The sequence below is a fragment of the Mustela nivalis genome (genome assembly GCF_964662115.1).
Source record: "Mustela nivalis genome assembly, chromosome: 16".
NCBI classification, from domain to species: Eukaryota; Metazoa; Chordata; class Mammalia; order Carnivora; family Mustelidae; genus Mustela; species Mustela nivalis.
In genome coordinates, this window is record NC_139035.1 from 70,836 (window position 1) to 93,856 (window position 23,021).

At 57.5% G+C, this 23,021-nt stretch overlaps 1 protein-coding gene across 3 annotated transcripts in view; it reads left to right on the forward strand.

Annotated features, from left to right (window-relative positions):
- The window catches only part of RCSD1 (RCSD domain containing 1), a 63,444-nt gene that overhangs the window by 36,253 nt on the left and 4,170 nt on the right, over positions 1-23,021 (forward strand). For 2 of the 3 annotated variants that reach the window (XM_082702616.1, XM_082702617.1), the window contains 5 exons: positions 10,922-11,023; positions 12,143-12,232; positions 16,264-16,335; positions 19,757-19,954; positions 21,860-22,513. In XM_082702616.1, the coding sequence (XP_082558742.1) occupies positions 10,922-11,023; positions 12,143-12,232; positions 16,264-16,335; positions 19,757-19,954; positions 21,860-22,513 (1,116 nt within the window). Of the gene's footprint in view, positions 1-10,815; positions 11,024-12,142; positions 12,233-16,263; positions 16,336-19,756; positions 19,955-21,859; positions 22,514-23,021 lie in introns of all 3 variants that reach the window. The other variant, XM_082702615.1, reaches the window with a different exon arrangement.

Sequence of the window (23,021 nt, forward strand, 5' to 3'; positions counted from 1 at the left end):
CCCAAGTGGGACAAATGCTCACGGGCACCGCTGAGCCCTGTTCTCAGCCTCTGGAAGGTCCTCGTCCTCACTCTCCTACAAGGCCAGCAGCCCCAAGTGCCCCATCCATCCTTCACCCGTGAGCCCCTGGCGTGCCCTGGTGTGTGGTAGGGACTCGTTTAGATCTTCCGAGCGGGAGAATCCACAAACTCGGCATCTTGAGGCCATTCCTTTGCCCACAGAAGGTGGGCTGTAGGCACCGTGGGTTCTCACCCATGAGTGAAAGGCGGCCGCGCGCAGGGTAGGAGCTGCAGGACGGCTGGAGGCCCTCACCGCCGCCCGCGTCTGACAACCCCAAGCCACCAACGGCAGACTCCCGACAGACCCTCCACCCCTGCCCCCAACCCCGTCCCCAGACTTCCTTCCACCCTGGCCCCTGCCCCAGATGTCGGCGGCCTTCGACCTTCCTCGGGGGCTCACCCCCTTCCCGACCGTCCACATTCGCTCTTCCTAAGTGCACTTTCCAGCTCCCTTGGCAGATCCAGACGCAGTAAGAGGCTTGGCCCAGTGCAGCGTCGTTCAGGGCCATCTCTGTGGGCAGCCGTGGGTGTTCACACGCTCTGTGCCCACTGTGATCCCAGGGGTGACAGCCTCCAGACCGGGCTCCCTGTCCCCAGCCCATCCAGTTCCCAGCCAGAGGAGCATCAAAATAAACCCAGCGGTTTTGCTTAAAACCCTCTGATGCCTCTGCGTGGCCCTGGGAACGGGGTCCCCACTCGGAGGCCCTCCCGTCCTGGCCGCTGCATCCCCTCCTGCCGCCCATCGCAAGCCCTGGCCCAGACTCGGGGAACCCTTGTGCTTCCGGAGCTGCCCTGGCCTCCCCAGCCTTCCCCGTAAGGCTCCGTCGGTGGGAGAAGGACCAGTCGCGCTCATCCCTCAGGCTTGGCCAGGCTGGTGCTTCCTCCTGGAAGCCTTCCCAGATGCCCCCGGCCAGTGTGGGTGCCCAGGCCGTGTTTCCACCCAGGCCTTCTCCAGCCACAGGACCCTCAGCTCAATGTCACCTCTTCCCCTTCCCCCCTTCCTGCCCTCCTCAGGGAGGTGCCCTGTGACCACACACAGAAGCCGTGCCCGGTGCCCCCATCTCCGGTGAGCCACTCAGGGCTTTAACAACACACCCATGCTCTGCATTCACTTGGGTATTTGTTCACTGCTGGTCCCTCCCCCAAATGCGGGTTCCAGGGACGGGGGGTGCCGTGTCTTCAGCGCAGAGCGCACAGCTCGGGGGTGCTCAGCAAACCCTGGCCGGCTCCCTGTCGTCCTCCTCCGTGGCCAGTGAAGTGAACTGTCACCTGTCACCTTGCAGGTCTGGTGGTCGCAAGTTGGACATGGGTTTCCTTGCACGAAAATCAAGCTGTTGGCAGGTTGTGTTCCTTCTGGAGGCTCTAGGGGAGAGCCTGCTTCCCCGCTTTTCCCAGCTCCGAGGCTGCCTGCCTCTCCCGGCTGCGGCCCCCTCCGCCTTCGAGGCCCCACAGCCTCACTGGCTCTCTCAGATGCTCACGCCCTTCCAGCCCACTCCTCCACGTCTGGGAAGCCTCCTGCCTGCACTGGGACCGCCCAGCTCATTCAGGACAATCTCCCTGTTTTAAGGGCAGCTGATCATTCCCCTTTGCCGTGGAACCTACTATATTCACAGGATCCAGAGGTTGGGATGCGGACATCTTTGGGGGCCGTTATTCTGCGTACCAAGCAGATGGGTCACACTTTAAATACTTAAAATCCCCAGCAGCCCGTAAACTCGGGTGCAGACAGCACCCGTCGTGGCGTCTCTGTCTCTTCTCATCCGGTGTGCGTCTGCCGTCACGTGTGCAGAGCCTCACAACGGTCCCATGAGGGAGGCAAGGCAGGCCTGACTCCCACTGCACAGGGCAGGAGGCCGAGGCTTCAAGAGCCTGTGTGAGGTGACCAGAGTCCCCCAAGAAAGGGGCAGGTCCGAGACCATGCTCGGGACCTGCCCAGTGTCCTGACCAGCCCACCTCCCAGGCGCCCTGCGCGAGGGGTGGTAACAAGCAACAACCATCATGAGGAGGAGAAGAAAAGGAAGAAAGGAGGAAGATGCTGATGACGGAAAACACCTTCCTTCTCAGCATCCTCCAAAGAGCAGCAGGAGATCCTGCCTGTCGCCCCAGGACAGCAGAAGGGGTGGAAACACACACCACTGTGCATCTGCTTCCAGAGGGTTCCTCCCACGCAGCGAATCCTATCGCTCCCCATCACGATGTTTCCTTAGCTCCCCCACGCCTGGGAGATGAAGTCCGCATTCCCGAGCGCCGTCCCAGCAGCCCCACTTGCTTGCAGAGGTCCTGGGCGAGGATGCTCACGGCAGGTGTTGGCCCTGAGGGCCACCCTCGTCCTTTGTCCTCATGACGACACAGGGACACGAGGGTTATCATGCTGAGTTTACAGGTAGTGAAACTGAGGCTCAGAGACATCGAGGTCTGCCCGAGGACCCCCACGCAGCTAAGACCTGAGTGCCACAGCCTGAACGAGCCTGAGAGAAAACCTGGATCCGCCTCCCCTTTCCACTTAGACCAAATGGAACCAATTAAACTTCCCAAAGACGTCTTCGTCTTCCGCACTTGGACACTGGGCACCTGCCAGTCCTTCCCCCGTGCCGGGTATGACCTCCCCCCTCCCCCCACTCCCTCCATCCCTCTTGCCAAGGTCTTATTTACCCCTCAAGGCTGCGTAAGCATCACTTCCTCCATGCAGCTTTCCCTGATTCACTCACACGACCGAAGTGCCCCTTCTCTTAAGCTTCCATGGCAGTGATGGGCGTTTCCCAATCCCAGCCATGGTCTTTCTGCATTAGGGTAATTTTATTAGTCTGTTTTCAGTAAAACGAGCAGCTCCTGGAGCCCCAGGACCATGAACTTTCAACGTTATATCCCGGCGCTTAGTCCGTGTTGGGCACAGGACAGACGCTCAGTAAGTACTCCCTGAGGGAAGGCGGGACCCACCGTGAGCCGAGGGCCTCTGGTGCAGGCCCTCCGCTGGCTGCTTGACCTCAGACACCTTCTGTCCCGCTCACAGACCTGTAAGGCACCCGACTGCGTGACCAGCCCCTCCAGGGACAAGTTGGAGGACACTCCCTAGAAGGGTCTGCAGCTGCAAGGCATGCTGGGAGCCTTGCGAAGCCGAATGTGCAGGGAGGGAAGTCGGGCACATGCAGACAGAGCCGGTCCCCTCGGCTGGCCTCCCCACCCCAAACCAACAAGCTCAGTTGACAGAGAATTCACGTCCAGTACGATTCGCCCATTTAAAGGTTTTTCCTTATTCACAGAGTTGTGCAGCCGTCCCTGTGGTCAGTTCCATAGCATTTCATCACCTCACCGAAAAAGATATCCCACACCCCTGAGCCCTCGCTCACCCCGTGTCCTCGTCTTCCCGTGCCCCAGCCCTGCACAACCGCGCCTCTCTGGTAACGCGCCACAGAGCAGTCTGTGACTCTGAGGGACCTACTCTGTCTTCACAGACTAGACTTGTTTGTTCCGGACAATTCGTGTAAATGGAATCGTGGAGCACGTGGTCCTCTGTGACTGCCCCATCCCCAAGCGAGCAGCAGCCTTGGGGTTCACCCACACTGTGCCGCGATCACGACCGCATCCTTTGCGTGGCCAAGCGGCAGTCTGATACACAGATAGGCCATGGCCGCCTGTCCGTGCATCCGTGAGTGGCCACGGACGTGATATTTTGATCCAGCTGCTTTGATTGGACAAAGAGCTTTGGACAGTTGGGGCGTGTCTGTATCCCCGATCCATGTCCCGACCGTACGAAGCATAAAATTGTGCTTGGTTTATTGTTTTAATGGCTCATCACCGAGCACATGGGTTTCTCGGGGATGGCTTGAGCGCTCTGACAGAGTCTGCTGGGAGCCGGCCTTGCTGGTACGGTGGCCAGCCGAGACGGCTGAGGCGCGATGGCCCCTCCGGAGCACCCAGGGCGGGAAGCCACAGGGAGCACATCTCCGCCAGCTGGGGGTCCCCCCGAGGCTTCGGTCACCGAAGGGAATGGGAGAGCAGGAGCAGAGGAGACCCTGGATTTCCCTTGGCGCATCCAGGGAGCCAGAGGCCCCGTAGCCAGCATCTGCCGTCAGATGCTATTTAGTAACAGCTAACAGTTCCAGGAGGCCGACTTCATGCCTTGCCCTGTCTAAACATTCTACATGCGTGAACTCATTAAGTCCCTCCAATGACCATATACCGTAAGTGCGACCATCGTCCATGGAAACTGAGGCGCAGGGCTCACTCAGGGCACCTGGGTGGCTCAGTCGGTGAGATGTCTGCCTTTGGTTTCGGTCATGACCCCAGCGTCCTGGGTTCAAGCCCGTGTCGCTTCTCCCTCTCCCTCGGCCTCTCCCCTGCTCATGCACATTCTCTCTCTCTCTCTCTCTATTGCTCACTCTCAAATAAATAAATAAAATCTTTAAAAAAAAAAAAAAGGATAGAGAAAGAAAGAAAGAAATGGAGGCACAAAAATGGTAGCTGGTCCAAGGCCACAGAACTAGTAAATGCAGAGGCAGGATTTGAACCGGGGCCATCTGGCTCCACCCTGAGCTCTGGGCTCTACCGTGTCGCATAGAGCATGAGAATCACCAGCTGGGAACCCCTCCCAGCACAGACAGGGCTCATTCTGAATCTGTGGGGACTCTGGGGATTCTAGCTGCCTCCTGTGTCTCCGGGAGAATGACGGCATCACCCTAGGAAACAGGGCACCTGTTGCATATCGGGTTGGACCAGAGGCTGATGGATCTTAAGAATTCTGTTTATGAATAAGGAAGCACAGAGTCAGCAAGACCCATGTCCAGTACGTTTGAGAGCCAAGATTAGAACCCAGATTTGACTCCGAATGAGTTGTTCTTTCCACTTCTGTCAAGCAGTCCCTGTGCCTCCCCAGCTCCACCAGACTCAAAGGTGTTTTCCTTATGCTTGTCCGACGGCAACGGGTTTGATAAAGAAAGTGAAGATACCTTATCTCCCAAATTACATTTATAAGGTCCCATCACTAGAATGGCGCTCGGGATGAACATCTCTGCCTCCCCTCTCTCTCTGCTGTCCCTGCGGTGACCTGGGAACGCGCCTGGACCCTAACCCAGCCCGTGCCTCCGCCACTAACCCAGCTGAGCCCTCCTGGATGACCTGCCGCGCCCCCAAAGCCACGGGCTACACTGATTCTAAGACCACTAATGCATCCATCATGTGTCCCACTGACTGAGGGCTGCTCAACCCTGTCCACACTCCCGGTCTGCTGTCACCTCCTAGGAGGAGACTCTCAGAGGCCAAGCACCTGCTGTTTTCAGATCCTTAAAGCCCGCAGATGGGCAGATATGGGATATTTGGGACTTTGGGGGCTTATGTGAAATCTGGTCGGCATCATGCACACGCTCCTGTCCCTGGGCCTCATTTTGTTGCTGGTCTTTCCCTTGCCCGCCTCCTCCAGAAAGGGCCGTGTGCCCTCTGAGGGCCACCACAGTCATCCCGTGCCTGCTGCGGCGTCTGGAGATGCTCGAGAAATAAGGAAGGAGGGTCTCAACACCACGGGGGACAGACACAAGGTTTTCTCTGTCCGGTGACATCGCAGGGTTCTTACCCTCTGTCACCTGTGCCACAGGGCTCTTCTGGCCCCAACCCATCCCATCTGCAGGAAAATGTCTGCCAGGCCCCCTCCTCTGCGAACGACAGCCATCCCAGCATTAATAAGGAGATGGCCCAGAGTTCAGTCTGGGGACCCTTTCTTTGCCCTATACTGTGTATCCTCCGATTTTATCTAGTCTTGTGACTGTGAATACAGTCTAACGAGGGTTAGTTTCGTGTCCAGCCTGGACCCGTCCTCTGAGCTCTGGATGTGGTTGCATTCAGTTCCCTTCTGCCGTGTCTCCAGTTGGACGTCTATGAACATTTCAGACGCTCGTGACCAAGAAGGAACGGTTCACCCCTCGTCCACCCTCACTCACGGTTCCTGTCCCAGCAAGCCTGCCCCAGCACAGGGAAAAATCCCGCTGTCTCCCCCTGTCCGAATCAGACTCTCGGGAGTCGCCCTCGGCTGCTGCCTTCCCGTGCTCCCCAGACCCAGGGCGTCTGTCTCTCCTCGCTGTCCTGCCCCCAGACCACCCCTTCTGCCCCCTGCAAGCCTGGCCCCTCCACCACTGGCGCTCAGCGGGGCCGCCTGCAGAAGCCCCTCCTGGGCTCTCCGCTTCCAGACAGACAGCCTCTTGGGGGGGGCCCAGCTCCCAGCTCTCCTGGAAACCCTCCGGGTGGTGTTCTGGGAGACAGCCTCCCACGGTGTGGCCCCGGCCGCTCGCAACCTTACGTCCCTCGTCTCCTGGATGCACCGTGTCTCTGTCCTGCTCGTCACTCTGGCCCTCAGCCTTTGTTTCTGTCTGTGCTGTCTGCTTCCCATCTCGTCCCCTGCTGGGATTGAACTCGGATGACGCCTCCTCATACGTGTCTTCCCCACCCGCAGAGATAACGTTTCCTTTCTTCTTAAGCGTTCAGCCAGTCACCTTGTCTACCTGTGTCTGTGCTTGTAGTTGGTGTCCGCCCTTGGGACAGCAAACCCTTAAGGGTGAGCGCTCCCTCTTATTTGCTGTTATATCCCAGGGCCTAGAACCGTAGATGTTTATTGGTGATACTATTGCACATAATTGGATATAGTGGATAATACTGGATATATTAATGACTGAGTGAGAGAACCCTTCCCCAAAAGGTCTAGAGTTACTTAGGGCGTTGTTCTAGAAAGAGCTGGAGCTTTGGTATCTAGCGAAGTCCGGTGCTGGCTCTTGCTGACTTGAATAGCAAGTTACTCAGCCACTTGGGGTAGTTTCTTCTCCCGGAAGAGGGGCGTGAGAGTTGCAGCGAGTGTCCCGAGTGCCGTAAGGGCAGAGCTCCCCACACAGCAGGTGTCCTGAGCACGGAGGTTGGTCACGCGGGCCTTCCTGGGTCCCAGCCCCGCACCATGTGCACCATCCCAGGATGGGAATGGCTGGACGCTGGGTGAGTCGAAGAGTCAGGGAGAAGGGAGGGCTGTGAAGGAAGACTCCGGACCGTTGTGGCATCCCGGAGAGTTGGTCTGTGGATCTTTTGAAGTGAGTGTAAGTATGATCGTTTTGGAAGAATGTGAATCCCCTAAAGGACTGTGTTAAGATCCGTCGTCATTCTAGAAAAGCAAAGAAGGAAACGCTTCATATTTTCAAGGCTCTGGTCATCTGTGCTGTCTCTGGCACGCAAGGGAACCTTCCTTTTAGCCAAGAGCAGGGGCTCCTCAGCCCCCGAGCTGGTGCTCCCCTCGCTTCTCCCCTCACTATGGACGGAGAGGCCTCCCTCGGTGCCTTGTTTCCCTAATGCAGGGCCCAGATGGTGTCAGGTACTTGGGTCTTGGACCCAAGAAGACGACGGAGAAACGGGCAGGGCCAAGAAGGAGGCAGAGCCTGAGTCGGGCCAAGCACGAAGGTTCTGCTGTGTGCATGGTCGGCTTATGCGGGTTGTGTTTACACAACATGGCAACGGCTTGGAGGAAGTTCCATGCCGTCCAGACACAGGGACTCCCCAGTTCTCAGAAGAAAGCCCCATAGAAAAGGAAAGTAAACACCAGAGGTGATTTTTCTTCTGGCCTCAGCAACGTTAGACAGGTACACAGGAGCGGTTTCCAAGCTGGCTGGCAGAGCCAAGCTGATCTGTGGCGGGAGGGCTCGGTGAGCCGGAGCTGGGCCCAGGACGCTGGCGCGGAGACACACAGTCGGGGAAGGCAGGTGTCAGCTAAAGTCCGGAAGGAGATGAATCCGGAAAACAGAATGAAGACCTAGAGACTGACCCAAGAAGAAAGGATGCGCTGGTATCTCAGCGGTGACTCAGACCTGGTCTGGATGCAGCCGGGGAGAGCCTGTGACTGGCCAGGCCAGGTCCCAAGGGGGTCAGTCAGGGTGTCGGCGACTCTAGGAGCAGGTATGGCCCTGACGCTGCCGGGGCGGGGGGAGCAGAAAGCCCCCTCCGACGAGGACTTTCTGCACTCTGGGCTCTGTGTTAAATGCCTTGTGGACATATTACGGACAGAGAAAGAACTCTTAGTCCCAGGGAGGTCGCAGGGGCCCCAGCAAAGTCTGGGACTAGGCAGGGACCCTGACGCCCTCCTCAGTCCAGGTGGGCACGTGGCCCTCCCGAAGCAGCCTCGGGACCAGGAGAGAAAGCTGGAGAAGTCCCTCACTAACCTGGAGTCTGCGCGGTGCCCCTTTGAGCCACTGGAGGAGGTTAGCAGCTCTAGCTACGAGAACCACGAGGCAGAGACCCAGGCAGAACCTCAGGGAGGCTGAGCTGCCAGCTCCTGTCCATCTGCAAGGCCACACTTCTCCTGCCGCACCAGTGCGACCCGGTGGCCGACAAGTTTTGCTTCTTACAGAGCATTTCGCAGTTTCCCAAGCGCCTTCACAAATCCTGCTGCCTGACTGACATCCGTTGTTGGATTATCAGCCGCCGGAGGAAAGGGATCATCCTCTTGGCTCCCCTGTGTGACTCTGGCTAAGTGACTTGCCCTCTCTGGGTGTCACTGCAGCAGCGGAGAGTCTGGGATCTGGAGAGGGGCTGGTGGTGAGTGGATTTTCCAGGCTTCAATAAGCTCTGGAACCCTCAGACGTTCTAAAGGAGAGCCATTCACTGGGCTCCAGGGAAACAAACTCAGATATATTATAATCTTTCCTTCAACCCAGCTCTAAGCCCCAAAAGCTTCCCGAAGCCTCATCGTCCTAGCACTTCCCGGAGCCCCTTGCCAAGCCCTGTTTGGAGACAAGGAGGTTAGGGGGAGTTTCTGAGTCCCTTACAGATCTATTTTTGTCTGGAATGTGCCTTCCTGCTCACGCGCCACTGGTGCCTCGCGAGCAGAGGCAGAGTGCGCGGTCAGCAGGGCCCGAGCAGTGAAGAGCGGCGGACGGAGAAACGATGCGTTCTGTGTGCGGGGAGTCAGGCAGAGGCGCAGACCAGTCGGCCCAGAGGGGCTCTAGTCATCTTCCGGGCCAAAACCTCTCCGTAGGACCCGAAGGACGAGACGCTGGCCTGTGATCCCTCTGGCGGGGCAGGTGGGAGCCCCGGAGCTCCGCCCAGCTGGGCCGTGCGGGGGGAGGGCTCAGTCCCCCCCCCCCCCCCCCCCCCCCCCCGGCTTCCCGAATGGAGGTGAACCAACCCTTCCACATCCGCATGCGAGGTCAGCATTGGGTGTTTAGGCTGGGCTTGACCTTGAATTACAGCAGGAAAGAGCAAAGACAAGCTCATCTTTCCTCCGGGACAGCCTGTTCTCAGACCCAAAGATCTGTGTTCCGGCCACTCCTCTCCATCTCTAAACAAAGGCGTCTTCACAGGGCTCAGCCCTGATCGCTGAAGTTCACAACAAGAGGTTAGTGGGGCTTGGGGCTTGCCTTACCCCCTGACCCCAGGCAGGGTCTACCATGACCAGGGACATTTACTTTGGAGGGAACACCCAAACAAGAAAGTTTGGACACACCTCTAGCACAAAAAGGAGGGCCTAGGAAGCGCATGTGCGTGCGTGTGTTGGCACGCGGATAAGCGTATGTAAATGTGAGCGCATGTGTGTGATGTACATGGACACGGGCCTTATCTCTGTGGGCCACGAGCCCTATGCAGAGACCAAGGTGGGCTTTCTCAGACCAGCTGCGCCCAAATCCCAGTTTCAGGCTAGACGCAGGAGGGGAAGTCACGGGGCGGCTGCGGCCATCGCCGTCATCCCCAAAGCCAACGCCTGACGCCTCTAGGACTGGGCATTTAAGAAAATACTGCAGACAGGTGGTTACATAGACCACGTGCCCCACGGCCGGAGTGGGGTGGCCATTTACAGCCCTCGCTGACTCCCCAAGTGTGTCTCGGTGAGAAGTGGCGCGTGGACACCAACAGTGTCCAGGGCACCTTGGTCGCATCAGGGAGCCTGGAGGCACCTGGAGGGAGTCCCAGTGACCTGTGCGGGGGGGCAAGCAGGGCCTGCGCACGCCTGTAGCCAACTTGGAGAAACCTAACTTGCAGGTGGTTCCTTTGGCAAAAGGAGCAGAAGGAAGAGCGGACGAGCCGCTCTCGGGAAGGGCGCCGCGGAGAGCAGAGGGCTCTGGCGAGAACCCCGCTGCTGGGCATAGTGACAAGCCTTCCAGAGCCCTTCACGGTGTGCCCGGCTGGCCTCGGCACTCCAGACAGTGAATCATGTAACCCGCGGAAAGGTGCAGAAAGGGGGAGCCCCTGGCCCAGCTCGCCGAGCTCGTAGGAGATGGAGAATTCAGGGCCTGAACCCGGGTAGTCTGGCTCCCTTATGCTTGCCAAGTGCCCGTCAGACTATTTCCTGATTAATTCAACAAAGAGGCACCGAATGCTTCTTCGTCCAAGGCACTCACTTAAGGAGAGATGCCAAGACCTATATCCATGTTCAGAGCTCAGTAAGGGCATCTGCTTACCCTGTTCCCTACACTTAAAGCCCTTCTTTCCAACGTGTTGGCCACTCCCCATTTCTGAAGGCCTCTTCCGACCAAGGGTAGGAGAGCCCCGTGCCATCTCTACAGAACCCTCTCCAGGCTGGGTCTTTGCAGAGTGAGGAACATGAGCTTGTGCTACTTCACAGACCCCTGGGTGCCCCTGTGGGACAGGACCCAGTTTTATTCCTCTCTAGACCCCCGGAGCCACACCCAGGGCCGAGAGGGTCACCACTATGCACTAAATGCCGTTAAGTGGAGGGTCTTAAAAATCCTTGGGCGCCAGGCTGAGTTCAAGATGCTACTGAAATGCACCATTGTCACAGCTTCCCTGCTCGAGGCCACAGCACAGCGCCCGCCCAGCGTGGCCCCCAGAAGCAAAGAAGAGAGAGCCGAGCACACATTAACTTTCGCTTCCCCTTGGTTTGCCAGGAGAGACCGGCAGAGGCCAGGGCCACCGTGGATGACTCGGTGCCCCCCTCGGTGGCCCAGCTGGCTGGGCGGTTCAGGGAGCAGGCAGCCGCCGCAAAGGAGGTGAGTCGAAGGGCTTCTGAGCCCCTCTTCTGGGAGGGGGCTGGAGGAAGGGGAAGTCTGGGTCAGGCCCAGAGCAGAGGGAGCGAGGAGGCTCCGTACTTACCAAATTAGGAAGAGAAGCCCGAGAGGGGTCCCTCTGAATGTGAGGGGTGTGGCCAGGCGGCTGGGCCTGGGCAGAATCTTTCCCCACTCAAGCGGAGGCTTCCCACCGGCCTGGCCAGGAGCAGGGGAGGGGGGGACACGCAGGCCAGGGAGCTGGAAACATGGGAGCCTGGCTTCGTTTCCATCTTGGTCATGTACTGTGGGGGACTTAGATCCTGCCTGGCCATGCGAGGCCTGGGCGGGTTCAGAATACGGAGGTGCCCCAGGCTCAGCTCCCACGCCCACGTCCGGGAGTCAGGAGCACGGTGAGAGGGGGCAGATTCTGAGTTGAGAATTGAAGAGGAAGAGAAAACTTTTCAGGGACATGCATTCTGATGGGAGGCCAGGGATCGGGAAGGATCCGGGGACCACCAGACCCCAGGGGAGTCCAGCTGGAGGGGACAGTGTGAAAAGGGTTGTTGTGACGCTGGGGAGAGTTGGGCTAGATTGTCCTGAGTCACTGGGTGTGCAGAGCTCAGCAGGAGGGACAGGAAGGAGAGGCCGGGGTGGGCCGTGGCCCCTTGGGGCCAACCAGGGCGCAGAGATCATTCTTTAGATGCCACGTTTTGTCCTTTGGTTTTCCCATCTGAAACATCGGTCTTGGGTTTCTAGAGAGTAACGCGATGTCACGAAGGGTGAGGAGGGTAGTGGCGATAGAAGGTGCCGGCAGCCCTTGGAGACCAGAAGCCAGTGTCATTTTGAGAGGTTGTTTTGAGAGGCCAGTGACTCTCAAAGCAGACAGGGTGCTCCCGCAGAAAAGACCCAGGAGCCCGGAAGTCAGAAGGGGCAGACCCTGGAAAAGAATCTCTCATACAGCAAATGGACAGTCTCTATCAAAGACACGCACCCTCCCTCCGTCTCTCTCCAGACATCCCTGAACATTCCCAAAACCAGCTTCCACTTCCTCCTCTTCCTCCTTGTTGCCTGATTAGCTCTCTCTCTTTTTCTCTCTGTGTCTGTCTGTCCCCCTGCCTCCAGACACCAGCCTGTAAACCAACGAGAAGGAAACCGCCCTGCTCCCTCCCCCTGTTCCCCCCCAAGGTAGAGCTGGGCCAGAATGGTGAGGAGGTAAGTGTCGTGCCAGGGCTCGGGGATGCTGGTTATGGATCTGCTTTCTCCTTCTAGAGGAGAAACACACACATTTAGACCTTGAAACCTGTGCAGGGAGTTTCTCCCATCCGGATTCAGGGATGAAGTTCCTCTTCTTAATGCTCCCAGCACCCTTGATTCGGACACCCAGGTTCCTTTCCACTCCTGCTCATGGAGGCTCCTTTAGGGTTTGTCTAGACTTGGAGCACTGTTTTCCAAGCCGGAGAATTTCAACAAAGAGAACAAATGGGTCGTACAGTATTACCACACCAGACTCAGGAGTCACCAAAGTTATGTTTTAGTCCAGGTCCGACTTCTATGATCTTCCTTGTGCAGAAGGCACCTGGAAAGAGGCTGCACTTGTGTAAGGCAGGGTTGCCTCGTGAGACCGAGTACCGTGGTTTCACACTACTCTTGTAAAGACTGGCTACTGTTCTGGGTCCCTGGAAGAAAATCAGAGTATTCAGAGGCCTCGTCGCCCTGGTGTGTGAATGACCAGCGTCACGCACAGCAGCCGGGCGCTGACATCACAGATCTAGCCGGCAGTAGATTCCCAGGCTCGGTATGTACCTGCTCTTGTTTATCCCATCGTAGCTGTAAGAGGGACTTCTCTGTGCCCCTCCCAGAGCCAAAAGCCTTCCTGGTGGCTACACCACGGTCCCCCAGAAGCGAGCTTGCATGCTTTCTCGTCCAGCCTGGGAGACCCACCCCGAGAGGGAGCCAGGAAGCCAAACGCAGCTCAGTTCCCACATCTCACCTCAGCCACCTCTCTCCTTCCGTTCTGGGGACCAGCAACCTGATAATGGACACGCGCTGCCCGTGTGACCTTGAGCGCCTGTGGTCTTGAATGTGTGGAGGACAGAGACAGTTTCAAACCTTTCCCACCGGCTTATAGGCGGAGGCCCATCAGAGAAAGCGGAAATGCGCTGCTGCTGCCGGTCAAGGAGGGTGGGGGCACCTAGAGGTTACTGCTCTGAGGTTACTCGCCCAGGCCCTGCACAAGGGTCTCTTTCTGGAATGGGAACCCCAAGAAACACGGTTTTTAAAAACTGAGGATTTTTGGAATTTCTTCAAACACCAGTATTATGATTCTGTGGCCTCAAGGAGTTACTAGCTAGTGCTATGACCAGATACATGCCAACGACTTCTCTTTACGGAGGGTCAGCTTCTCCTGGTGACTCTCAGCCCTTGGGCTTGGTGTCTGTGGCTGTGGCCCTTAGGAGCCTACCTGAGGCTGCCCCCCATGACCCGGGCTCAGCTCTGGGGAAGCCCCTGTCTTGCACTGAGCCTGCTTCCTTATTTGTGAAACGGGACATGAACACTAGCCAGACAAATGACAGGGGCTGGACGGGGACGTTTTATTCCCTGGAATAAAAGCAGAGCGAATCAGGTTAGTTCAGCGGCTCTGGGAGAAACTGGTCTCCAGGCTCAGGCCCTGGGGGACTGCCCAGCAGAGAGACGGCCTCTAAGAGCCAAGGGCTGGACAAGTAGGAGAGCGGAGTTTAGAAGGATAACCTTGCCTGAAGTAGAAGTGGCAGGCTGCTTGCACGTAGGAAGGACATTGCTTCCAGGACCAATGACGTCTTGTCACCGGGGTGATCAGGGGAAATAAAAAGAACCAGCCGCTTTGACTGGCCAGGTGGGAGGGAGGCTGCTGCCTGCAGGAACCGAGTTCCCGAAGCCTGGGGGCGTGGGGCTCGAGGGAGGGCTCCAGTCAGGGCACTGCTCAGGGCGGGCAGGGTCTCCTCACTGCTTCGTCACTGCTGCCCCTCCAGCCACAAGACTAGTTGGCCAAACCCTCTGCCAGAGAAAGAATGAAAAGCTCTCCCAGCTGAAAAATCAGCTCCACAATTTCTCGACCTTCTAGGAACATCACACGTAGACGTACATACTTCTGTTCAGAGCCTGAGCGAGTTTCCCTCCCGGGAGGATGGAGCCCTGTGTTAGACGGCGGGGGGGGGGGGGGGGGGGGGGGGGGGGGGGGGGATGCTGTCCCCTGCTGCCATGTCCGGGAACTGCACTGGCCGCGGCGCCCGCGTCTTCCCACTCTGCGGCCCAAGTCAAAAGACCACGGGCTCGGAGCCTGGGCTGGGTTCCCAGCGCGGTCCTACAGCACAGGGGCTGCTGTCATCCAAAGTCCCCTCTCTCATGAAGATAGTGGTCGTCCGGGGAAGAGAAGTTTCTGATACGACACAAAGTGAGCTTTGTCAGCAAAACCCTTGCTGCGGTTCCCAAAACAGTCTCTTCAGAAACAACGGCTCCTGTGACATTTCACCGTAAAGCCCAGAAATCAAAACCGACTGATCTGGGTCTGGAAGCTCTTTGCCCTCATCAGGGACACGTGGCTCCTTGCACGGCTGCTGTGGGAATGTCTGACAGGGTGAACTCATGGGACCAAAGGCACCTTCTTCGCACTGGAGGTGTCCTTAGAATCATTGTTTTCTTAATGATTTCTTATGTGTTTGACAGAGAGGACATGAGCAGGGGAAAGGGCAGAGGGAGAAGCAGACTCGCTGCTGAGTGGAAGCTCAGGCTCGGGCTCCATCCCAGGACCCCGGGATCAAGACCTGAGCCGAAGGTGGACTTTTCACCGACTAAGGCGCCCAGGCGCCCCAGAATCATTTATACTAACCTGCCTGCCTGGGTCTTAGTTGTCAGGCTGAGGCCAGGGCACCCGACTGTCAAAACCCGAGTGTCAGCTGAAAACTGAACCAGCCCAGCCCCTCTCCCTCAATGTGAGACCTTAAAAAGGTCCCAAGGAGTTCGCCTGAGTAAGTCTTCCTCCTTCCATCACTAACGTACAATTATCCTGTTAATAAATACCTCGGACCCCCTCCAAGAGGTGGGTGCCGCTCCTCTTTATGATGCAGGTGAACTAGCACGTGGGGGCAGGAAACGCATATGGGGTCTCCAAACTGTGGGCGAGTCCTAATCCTGCCCCGGCCTCTGCTAAACCACACGGCGCCTCGCCGTCACCATCACACCACTGTCTTCACTCCGAGTTGGGACCCATATATCAGGGGACCCAGACTCAAGTGACAGGGATGTGACACAAAACAAGGAGTCCATTTTTTTTTAAAGATTTTATTTATTTATTTGACAGAGAGAGATCACAAGTAGGCAGAGAGGCAGGCAGAGAGAGAGGGAAGCAGACTCCCTGCGGGGCAGAGAGCCCGATGCAGGACTCGATCCCAGGACCTGGGATCATGACCTGAGCTGAAGGCAGAGGCTTTAACCCACTGAGCCACCCAGGCGCCCCAGGAGTCCATTTTTTAGATAAAATAAACTACAGATGAGATTCCTGAAGCACGTTCATTACAAAAACATCTCCAGCCGGCGGAAAGTTTGGTGGTTTTCTACGTATGTGTCAGCCGCTGGCTGCGTCCACGGCCAGACGCCAAGTCACACTCTTCCTAGAACCAGCGCGATGCCCGAAGGCGGCAGGGATCGGCGTCTGCTTCATCAGGATGAAGCGCCAATGTTCTGGAGAACGACGATCGATAATTAACACACGGGTCGGATTTTTCCAAAAATATCATTAGTTCAAGGGAGAGATTTCGGTTGTGCCTCTGTGACGTTTCAGCTTTGGTCTGTAGTTGTGGTTTTGTTTGTGCAAACAGAACAAATGGTCATTTTGCCTTTTCTCTTCAGAATTCCCTCCCTGTGGGCTCACGTTGTTGAAGGTCATGAGGTGAAGCTCTCGTGCCCTCCGACATAGTCTGTTCTCGCTTCATGACCTTGAGGTCTTCCTTCCTGGGACAGGAGGCCTCTTGTGTTTCGGAGTCTGTCCTGCCAGCTCTGATTCACAGGTGCAAGTGCTCTTGTTGGCTGTGAGATGGGGGGCGTGTGGAGGGGAGCCTAGGCTGGCGCAGGCCTGGCGCGGGAAGTGCGGAGCTGAGGCTAAGTGGGAAAGTGGTGAAACCAGCTCCTGCCCCTGTCCTTCCACCTGTGCCTTGCGAGCTCTCCCTGCAGCTTGCTCATTTGGTTGTTTTGGTCCGTTTGCTCTATAGAAATCACCGCCCAGTGCAAGCCATCCTCCTAAAATCAAGGTGAAGAGCTCGCCTCTGATCGAGAAGCTCCAGGTAAGCATAGAATGGTTCCCCGTGGCTACTCTGATGCCCCCAACTCTTATCCGACATCCACATGCCTCTGGGGCTCCTAAGGGTAGGACCTGCTGTCACCTGAAGACTTGATCTCTGCTAACCGGCTACGAAGGATGAGTTCTGTCTCGGGACAAAGGGCCAAACTATAGATCCCACCAAGCACGAGCTCCGTACTTAACAGCTAAGGGTTGGTGGATAACGGGGTGGCCCGAGAGTCTAGAAAAAGACATGGGCACCTGGGTGGCTCAGTGGGTTAAGCCTCTGCCTTCAGCTCAGGTCATGATCTCAGGGTCCTGGGATCGAGTCCCGCATCGGGCTCTCTGCTCGGCAGGGAGCCTGCTTCCTCCTCTCTCTCTCTCTCTGCCTGCCTCTCTGCCTACTTGTGATTTCTGTCAAATAAATAAAAATCTTAAAAAAAAAAAAAGAAAAAGAAAAAGAAAAAAACATGATAGCGCAAGAAATGCTCCAGGACTAGCCAAGTCCTCTCCCCCAAGACCTGAATGCCCCACAAACCGTTTCAGTCTCACACAGAACGGAACCTCCGCGGCTGGACATTGCGTGGATTTGCCCAAATCTGTCGTTAGTACAGCCTGCACCACCCCCCATCACCTTGTAGCCCTCGCTACTGTGCCCATAGCTGGCTGTCTGTCCTGGGGGGTAAATGAACCGTGTGGCACTGACCTTGAGCTCACGGTCTTTTGGGGGCAGACAAGACATCCACGCGTGATACAACAGATGACATACAGACCTACGTTGTGTTAGCCGCCCAACTCCTGCTGCTCCAGACCGGGGTTTCTCTACCTGGCAGCACTGAGGCCCCAGGGGCATGTTGTGGCAGGGCACTGCCTTCTGCATTCCAAGATGCTTAACAGCATCCCTGGTTCCTACCCGCTAGAGGCACCAGCACTTGTGACGATGGGAACCATCTCTAGGCAGCAGCAGATATCTCCTGGGACACCCTCCCCATCCCAGGTCAGAACACAGCTCTAGAACTTTAGAGCAAGAGAGGACTAGAGTGGGCAGGGGTAGTTAATAAAGGCTTTATGAAATGCCTAGACCCTGAGTTGGTTCTCAAGGATGGGAGGCTGGAAAGGAAGAAGGAAGGTGCTCCCGTTGTGGGAACAGCATGAGCTAAAGCTAAGAGGAAGGTTGGCATCGGTCTTGGCCGGGCCTGTGGAGGCTTCCTGGCTTTCACCACGGTCTCTGCCTGGGCACCCAGCAAAGCAGCCAGGCCTTCGTGCTCCGCACCCTCCCGTCCGGGCCCGTCTGGGAAAACCAGCTCATCAGCCTCACCCCAAAGCCGTTATGAGGGATGTGTCGAGACAAGTAGCCACAGCTCCTGCCTCCACCTCTGGGAGAGCCCAGGGATTTGGCCCCCCGCCTGGTTTGGGGTTAAGCAAAGCATCTCCAGTTTCTGGCCACGAGCCCACCCTGCGCAGGGTGTGAGGGGGCTCCCCTGACGTTGAATTCCTACCGAGAAGCCCTGATTGCATTCAAGCTCCAGGGGAGGAGTGGGAGCCGCCTGCCACACAGGAGGCTGCCAGGGTCCCATGTTCATAAGGAGGATCTCAGAAGGGTCTCCAGATGCGCATACCACGCCCGAGTACAGGGTAGCCCAGGACCGGCACCCTTGCCTCCCCACCCCCCCCCCAATGCCAGAAATTCGTTCCCACGGGCTCTGTGCCCCCAGGGCTGTTCTCCTTCCCTTCCCCATCTTTAAGGAGTCTCTCTGGGAAGCAAGCAACTGAGAATAAGGCTGTGATCGCTAATCATTCTACCTCATTAAGAATGTCAGCAACAGGATGACAATTTGGCCAGATCCCATAGGAGCCTTATTTTGTTAGAAAGGGGAGGGGGCAGGGGGAGCCAAGAACTCTAAGAAATGCATCATCCACTAGACTTTTCACCCAAATATTCTATTAGATGAGTACGGAGTACGGATTTTCCTCCCAGGGGTAGTCCATGATTCAAAGTTCAGGTTTCCTGCTGGCCAGCGAGATGGATTTTATTTGCAAGCAGTCTTAGAGGCGGAACTTCCAGCTTGAACTTGGGCGGGGAGGGAGACATCAAAGCTCTAACGCCCCACCCTGAAGCCCTGTCACCAGGCCTGTCCCTTGGTGCTCGTTGCTGCTTTCGGGCATGGCTCGGGCTCACGGCGTTGCTATGTAACTTTTCTGTTTTTCATTCTTACCAGGACTCAGCCTTGTCCGTGTTACAAGTTCTTTCTTCAAATCACAGTCGAACATACTGACACTTTCCTAGACATGAGTAACTCCGTGTCGTCTGCGGGTCCTAAAGCACACACAGGGGTTCTCCAAGCCAGCAGAGCTCTGGCAGGAGGAAGGGGGCACCCGCACAGCTCTGGAGGGAGGGGCGGGTGGTGGCAGGACACCGCAACGGGACCAGGTCAGAGAGGACTCTGGCGGGCAGCTAACCAGTTTGGACAAAGAAAGAACCCGAGACTCCGGCTACTTACTGGACTCAGTGGAGACCAGACAGCTGTTAGGAGGAAGACCCGAGTTTCGCAGACCTCTCTGTCTGTGTGGACGGCTTCCCCTGAGCCATCTGTCTCCTCCCTGTCAGGCCTCCCTGCTGTCTGCTGGTCTGGAAGACGTCTGTGCAAGGGTTGGGGGACCCAGGGGGTGACAGAGCTAGAAGGAGTGCCCGTAGCGCGGACCGCGGGCCACACAGCCGTCGGGCACCACGGCCTTCTCCATAGCCGTGGGATGGAGCTGGGCCTCCCTGCCCCTCCGCCAGCCCAACTCCTGGCTCCCTGAGGCCTCAGTTCCCTTTAGGTCACCTTCCCTTGTGTTGCCCTCCGGATTCATCTGAGCCTGGTTTTCCCTGCCCCGCGATGGCCCCGGGGCACCCACACTGGTGTCTGGTCCACGAGCCCCTCTCAGAAGGGCTGGGCCGCCTGCTTGAGGGACAAGCCGGCCTGGCTTGAATCCCAGGGCAGGCTCTGCGGCCACTTTCCTGATGGACACAAGAACAAAATGGACCGTGTAGGGCTGCTGTGTGCCAGCAAATAGTCGGGGTTCAGGAAGCAGGGACTACGAGGGGCTCCCTCGAGAACAGGGACCAAGAGGTGGACCTGCTGCGACACTGTGTGTCCGCACATGCTGGTAGTAGTTGCCATTTCTGCTTCCTCGTCTCTAAGCTGGAGCTGTTCCGTGGCATTTTTGTTGGATCCAAATCAGCACTTTCAGGGTATTCTGGAACGCAGCCTGTGGTCAGTCAGGGAGCAGGAGACAGCTCTCGTGGGCACTGCTTCCGGGCCCGGGACATGACACACACACTTGGGACGGTGGATACTTGGTTAGGAAGCGACACGTAAGCCTCGTGTCACCTGTGATTGGTCCCCCACCGCTATTTAACAAGCCTCCCCTTTTCTCGGCAGGCCAATTTAGCTTTCGACCCAGCGGCCCTGCTGCCTGGGGCCTCGCCCAAGAGTCCTGGGCTCAAGGCTGTGGTGTCACCGTTCCAGAGCCCACCTTCCACTCCCAGCAGCCCTGGCGTGCAGTCTCAGGAGCCCGAGGACGTGCCCGTGAGCTTTGACCAGCCTCCCGAAGGGAGCCGTCTGCCCTGTTTCAACAAGGTAGTGTCTGGGCCCGGAGCCCTGGGGAGCCTGGGGCTCCTCGGAAGAGATGGGCAGGATGGTCTCGAGTCTCTGCCCTGAGGACGCTGGCACTCTACTCAGAGCTGCCTTTCAACAGGAGGAAACTTCTCCTGCGGCTCCCGCTCACCTGCCTCCCATATCGTCTCCCAGAGCTGTGCCCCTCACCCGGAGGGCCGCCTGGGGGATGGAGCGTTCCGTCTCTGTGGAGAGAGGGCGGAGGGTTCAGGACAGGTCCCAGCTGCTCGGACTGTTGTGACAAAAACTGAGAAAAGTCTGAAGGCCTGATCAGTGACCCACACAGTGGGTGGGCAGGGTCGTGAGGGTTCCGAAACACGCGACTCTGGCTGGATCCACACTGGTTTAGGTGCCCCCTCTTCCTGCAGCTTGCTCCGTTGAAAGAACATCCAAACTGTACCCTTTGCACAAAGGGACGTGGGGCCCATTTCTGTAGATGCCGCCGTGATAGTGAGAGAGCTCTCCTTTATCAGACCCTCGGCCCTACTGGACGCAGTAAGAACCGGAGCTCCGGTCCAGCACTGTCCGGGCGGTGCCCAGCAAACTGCGGCCAGAGCCCGGCAGGGGCCAACATAAAGGGATCTGAGGCCTGGGGACGGCAAATGGATAGAACTTTAAAGAAATGGATGGAAAGAGTGGGGTCTTCCGGGCCATTTCAGAAAATTCATGGGGAAAAATCAAATGGGTAGAAACAGGTAGAACCCAGGGAAACAAACTGATGCTAAGTCTTGAGCCTGCGGGCTGGGGATAGAGCAGAGGTCCTCCAGCTCAGGGGAATGGACAGACCCCTGACAGCAGAGAGGAACCCAGGGCAGAGCCTCCTCTCTTCATGGGATGCTCACCAGGGAGACGTGCAGAGGGAGGGGCGGGGCCGGGAGGGAGGGCTGCCACCTGGTTGTGATGAGGGAGAGGGGGTGCTTTAGCCTTCTGAGGGCAGCAGGGACCCTGCTGTGACGGCAGGGCCAGGCCTTGATAACCTAAAGGGCTGGCAGCACCATGGTCTCAGGAAAGGGCCTGGGAAGCCCTACAAGAATAAGATTAAAGGTTTATGAAATAAGATCTCATCTACATATAAAATTTTAAAGGACACAACACCTGCATAAAGCAGGGCATCCACATAAACATTTCCACCGCGCTTCTGGCAAAGTCCACTGGGCCTAGCTAGATGAGGCCCGAGTGACCGGGAGGCACACACACTTCCCGGACCGGACAGGATTGTCACACGGCTCCACTGGACGCTCCTAAGCCTTCTGCTCCTGGTGGACCGGAGCCCAGGAAAGAGAGGGCGTGCAGCTTTCCCGGGATTAGCCAGCTCTGCAGAGGGCTGGGGGGGCCAGGCTGGGGAAGGGGGCAAAGCTGGTCACCGGCTGTGCGGCTCTGTCCCCATGAGGTCCCTGAGCAGGGCTAGGCCAGCTGCAGACCCCTAATGCGCTTGTCTGTTGGGTTCACCTGGGTCAAAGTAAAAGGTCCTAAATGTTAAAACATGACTCTTATAAAAAACAGACATTGATTTTACTCAGCTCGTCCATTTGTGAGGAAACCTGTAATATGGAAAAGCTCATGCAAAGAACCTCAAAGACCTGGTTATTTATAGGCAGCTAAAAAAAAAATGTTGGTATTAAATTGCTAAATTCGACACCGAACAGATTAATGTTTTACAGGATAATGAAGGTTATCGTTTTTAGTGGATGGAAAGTATTTGCTGTGACTTCACAACCCCAGATACCCAGCACGCAGGGGTCCGTTTTCCTGGAAAGTCAAGGGCCCTTGGAGGCTGGCTGAGGAAGCCGCAGACTGACATCGGAAGACACACCGTCCCCCTTGGCCCTTCTCACAGGCTGCGACTAACTTCTCCTCACGCTCTTCCAGGTGCGGACGAAGGGCTCCATAAAAAGGCGCCCTCCCTCCAGGCGATTCCGGAGGTCCCAGTCAGACTGTGGGGACCTGGCCGACCTCAGGGCCCCCAAGTCATCCCAGGAGAATGGTGCCAAGGAAGAGAATGGGGACGAGGTGTTCCCACCCCACAGTGAGGCCCTGGGTTCTCCTCCTCCCGGCGAGGGGCCGGCGGGGGCCCAGGAGAAGCCTCCTCTGAGGAGGACGTCCAGCCGAGCGGAGAGGCAGGAGAAGGGCCAGGCCGTGGATGACGCCCAGCCGCCCCAGAAGGCCGTGGGGGGCTCTGACGAGGAGGCCAGCCCACGTCCAGCCACAGGGGAGGCTGTCCCGCCAGGCCAAGCCTCCAACCCGGAGGCCGAGAATGGTCACAGGAGCCCCACAGAAGGAAAAGAAGAGACAGAAAAGAGGGAGGCAGAGGAGGCGACGGCAGCAAAGGAAGACGATGAGCCCAGACAGAGCCGAGACGCAGCGGGGTCGGCAGAGGGCGCTGCGGGGGAGGCCCCAGCAGGCCCCCCCCGGGGGGCGGAGGTCCCCCACATCCCGGAGCAGGGCAAAGGCGAGGAAAAGGACGAGGCAGGGGCCGTTCTGGAGCCAGGCTGCTGCCCCAGCGAGGAGGCCCCCAAGACAGAGGTAAGCGGCCTGCACGATGCCGGGAGGCGGCCAGGGCTCCAGTGTGTCTGCTTATGCGTCCTCACAAATCAGCTCAGTTGGGCAGAAAAAAGGCTCCGGATTGACAGCCCATTGTGGATGGTGAGGGGACAGAGACACAGGAAAGGGAAGCAGGCCCAGGAAGCCCGGGAGACCAGCAGCTCCTTGGACACGCTAAGGAAAGCAGAGTGTGGCCCTGGGCAGGGGTAGGGTTCCCTGGGGAAGCCCAAAGCACAAGCAAGGGGGAAACCGTGTGTGCGTGTGTGTGTGCATGTGCATGTGTAGCGTGTGGGAGGAGGTTGGAGAAGCTTCGGGGTGAAGATGGCATTCGAGTGAGGCCATTTGAGGAGGAGGCTTTGTGGCGGACACAAGGGCACAGAGGGAGGGGATCCCTCGGCCCTGCCCACCCCCACTTCCTGGCCCTTCAGCAGCCCCTTCACTTATGTTGAGCTGAAACTGCACGTTCCTTTGTTACTGTCGCCCATTCCTG